Here is a 2,444-nt window from a genome sequence, read left to right as displayed (position 1 = left end):
ATTGGATGTATCAAGAAGTATAAGGTGTATTAAGAGGTGTATTAGGTATATCAGACGTGTATAAGGTGTATCAAACATATATTAGTAACAAGGGTATTTGTGATATTTTACCACTTGATGTTTGGGTTGGGCTTCGTTCGTTTTTGCTATTTTTGCAAATAATAAAATGTGTGTGCTATAAACTTAATTATTATAACTTATTTTATCATTTTGCAAGTATCTCATTAGTTCAATCCATTCATTCAAAACTAGTACTCCAAACACAGACATAAAAAATCCATATTTCTAAATCCTCCGCTCCAAGAGTAACTATGTATAATTTCGAACCATAGAACACACCGAACAAGCCCACAAACATTTAATTTTCGCACCAAGCGCCCCTATAAATTCTCTCGGTGGAATTCAACATTCAATCTCCAAAACACAAAGACAAAAATGGGGATTTGGTTCATCATTCTCGTTTCCCTATGCATCTCTACTCTCTTGATCACCTCTATTTTTACCCATTTTCGAAGCTCCACAAAGCTTCCACCATGCCCACCTTCATTTCCCATCATCACTCATTTCCAGTGGCTCTGCAAATCCCCTCTCCAAATTGAATCTCTTCTCCACAGTTTCTTCGCCAAATATGGCCCTGTCATCACCCTCCCCATTGGCAATCGCCCCGCCATCTTCATTGCCGACCGCTCCATTGCCTTCAAGGCCCTCGTCATTAACGGTGCTCTCTTCGCCGATCGTCCACCCACCCTACCCATGACCAAGATCGTCTCTAGCAACCAACACAACATCAACAGCGCTCCTTACGGCCCACTCTGGCGCCTCCTCCGCCGCAATCTCACTTCCAAAATCCTTCATCCTTCCCGTATCAGTTCCTACACTAAAGCTCGCAAGTGGGTTTTGGATATTCTTTTCAATCGCCTCCACTCTCATTCTGAATTTGGAAACCCCGTCTTATTCATGGAGCACTTTCAGTACGCCATGTTTTGTTTGTTGGTGCTAATGTGCTTTGGGGATAGACTTGATGAATCCAAGATTCGAGAAATCGAGAACGTGGAGCGAGCGCTTATATTGAGTTTTTCACCTTTCGACATTCTCAATTTTTGGCCTAAACTCACTAAGATTCTATTTCGAAAACGCTGGGAAATGCTTATCCAACTGAGAAGGAACCAAGAAAAGGTCCTAATTCCTTTGATTGAAGCTCGAAGGAAGGTCAATCAAAACAGAGTAAACAGAGCCCACACGGAAGAAGAAGAAGAATTCGCGATATCATATGTGGACACATTGCTCGATTTGGAGCTATCCCACGAGGACAATAGAAAGCTTACTAATGAGGAGATAGTCACCATATGCTCTGAGTTCCTCGTCGGGGGCACCGACACCACCTGCACGGCTCTGCAATGGACAATGGCGAATATTGTGAAAAACCCAGAAATCCAGCACAAGCTCTTCTCAGAAATGAAAGAAGTAATGGGAGATGGACCAGGGAAAGAGGTGAAGGAAGAAGACTTGGAGAAAATCCCATATCTAAAAGCTGTGGTTTTAGAAGGATTAAGAAGACACCCACCAGGACATTTCGTGCTACCACACACAGTGACAGAAGACACGGTGTTGGAAAATTACGTGATACCAAAGAATGGGACAGTGAATTTCATGGTAGCAGAGATGGGTTGGAATTCAAAAGTGTGGGAAGATCCGATGGAGTTTAAGCCGGAGAGGTTCATGAAAGGCGGAGGAGGAGGAGTTGAGTTTGATATAACAGGGAGCAAAGAGATAAAGATGATGCCATTCGGAATAGGGAGAAGGATGTGTCCTGGATTTGAACTAGCGATTCTTCATATGGAATATTTCATTGGGAACCTGATATGGAAGTTTGAATGGAAAGAGGTGAAGGGAGAGGAAGTTAGTCTGTCGGAGAAGGTGGCCTTCACGGTGGTTATGGAAAAGCCTCTTAAAGCCAAAATAAATCCCCGGTGAAATGTGAACCTAAATCTTTCCTTTGGCTACTCACCCCTATTTAATAATATTTCCCTTCCGATTTCCTACCTATTTCTTAGTTTATGTTTCATGTTTTCCAAGAACTTAAGAACGTGATTTAGGGCTAGTTTGGTAAGTTTCTGTTCTCCTTGTTTGATAATTTCTGTTTCTTTTCTAAAAAAATAAAAAACAGAAACAAAAAACGTATTTGATAATTGTTTCTTATTTATTGTTTGATTAATAATGTCCTATATTAAACATATAATTGCGAATTGTGCAACATGGTATCGGTATGTACTTCAAAACGTACACATTTTTCTTACAATTCTCAATTATATAACAGACGAATACACCTTCAAAATCACCTATAAACATATTTCGACAAATGAAAAGCAACTCAGCGTTGGGTTTGTATTCTTCAAAATCACCAAATTGCAAGTGAATCCTTGATGAACGATGGAAACCTCATA

General features: G+C 40.5%; 1 protein-coding gene across 1 annotated transcript; it reads left to right on the top strand.

The window, feature by feature from the left end:
• Nucleotides 1-326: 326 nt before the first annotated feature.
• On the top strand, nucleotides 327-2,190 carry LOC101204800 (cytochrome P450 89A2). Its single transcript, XM_004151696.3, has one exon. It carries the CDS (start codon nucleotides 436-438, stop codon nucleotides 1,972-1,974), a length of 1,539 nt encoding a protein of 512 aa, XP_004151744.2. The 5' UTR covers nucleotides 327-435; the 3' UTR covers nucleotides 1,975-2,190.
• Nucleotides 2,191-2,444: the final 254 nt, after the last annotated feature.

The sequence above is a fragment of the Cucumis sativus genome, chromosome 2 (genome assembly GCF_000004075.3).
Source record: "Cucumis sativus cultivar 9930 chromosome 2, Cucumber_9930_V3, whole genome shotgun sequence".
Classification (NCBI taxonomy): Eukaryota; Viridiplantae; Streptophyta; class Magnoliopsida; order Cucurbitales; family Cucurbitaceae; genus Cucumis; species Cucumis sativus.
The sequence above is the reverse complement of the archived record's forward strand: the minus strand, read 5'-3'. Positions and strand labels throughout refer to the sequence as shown.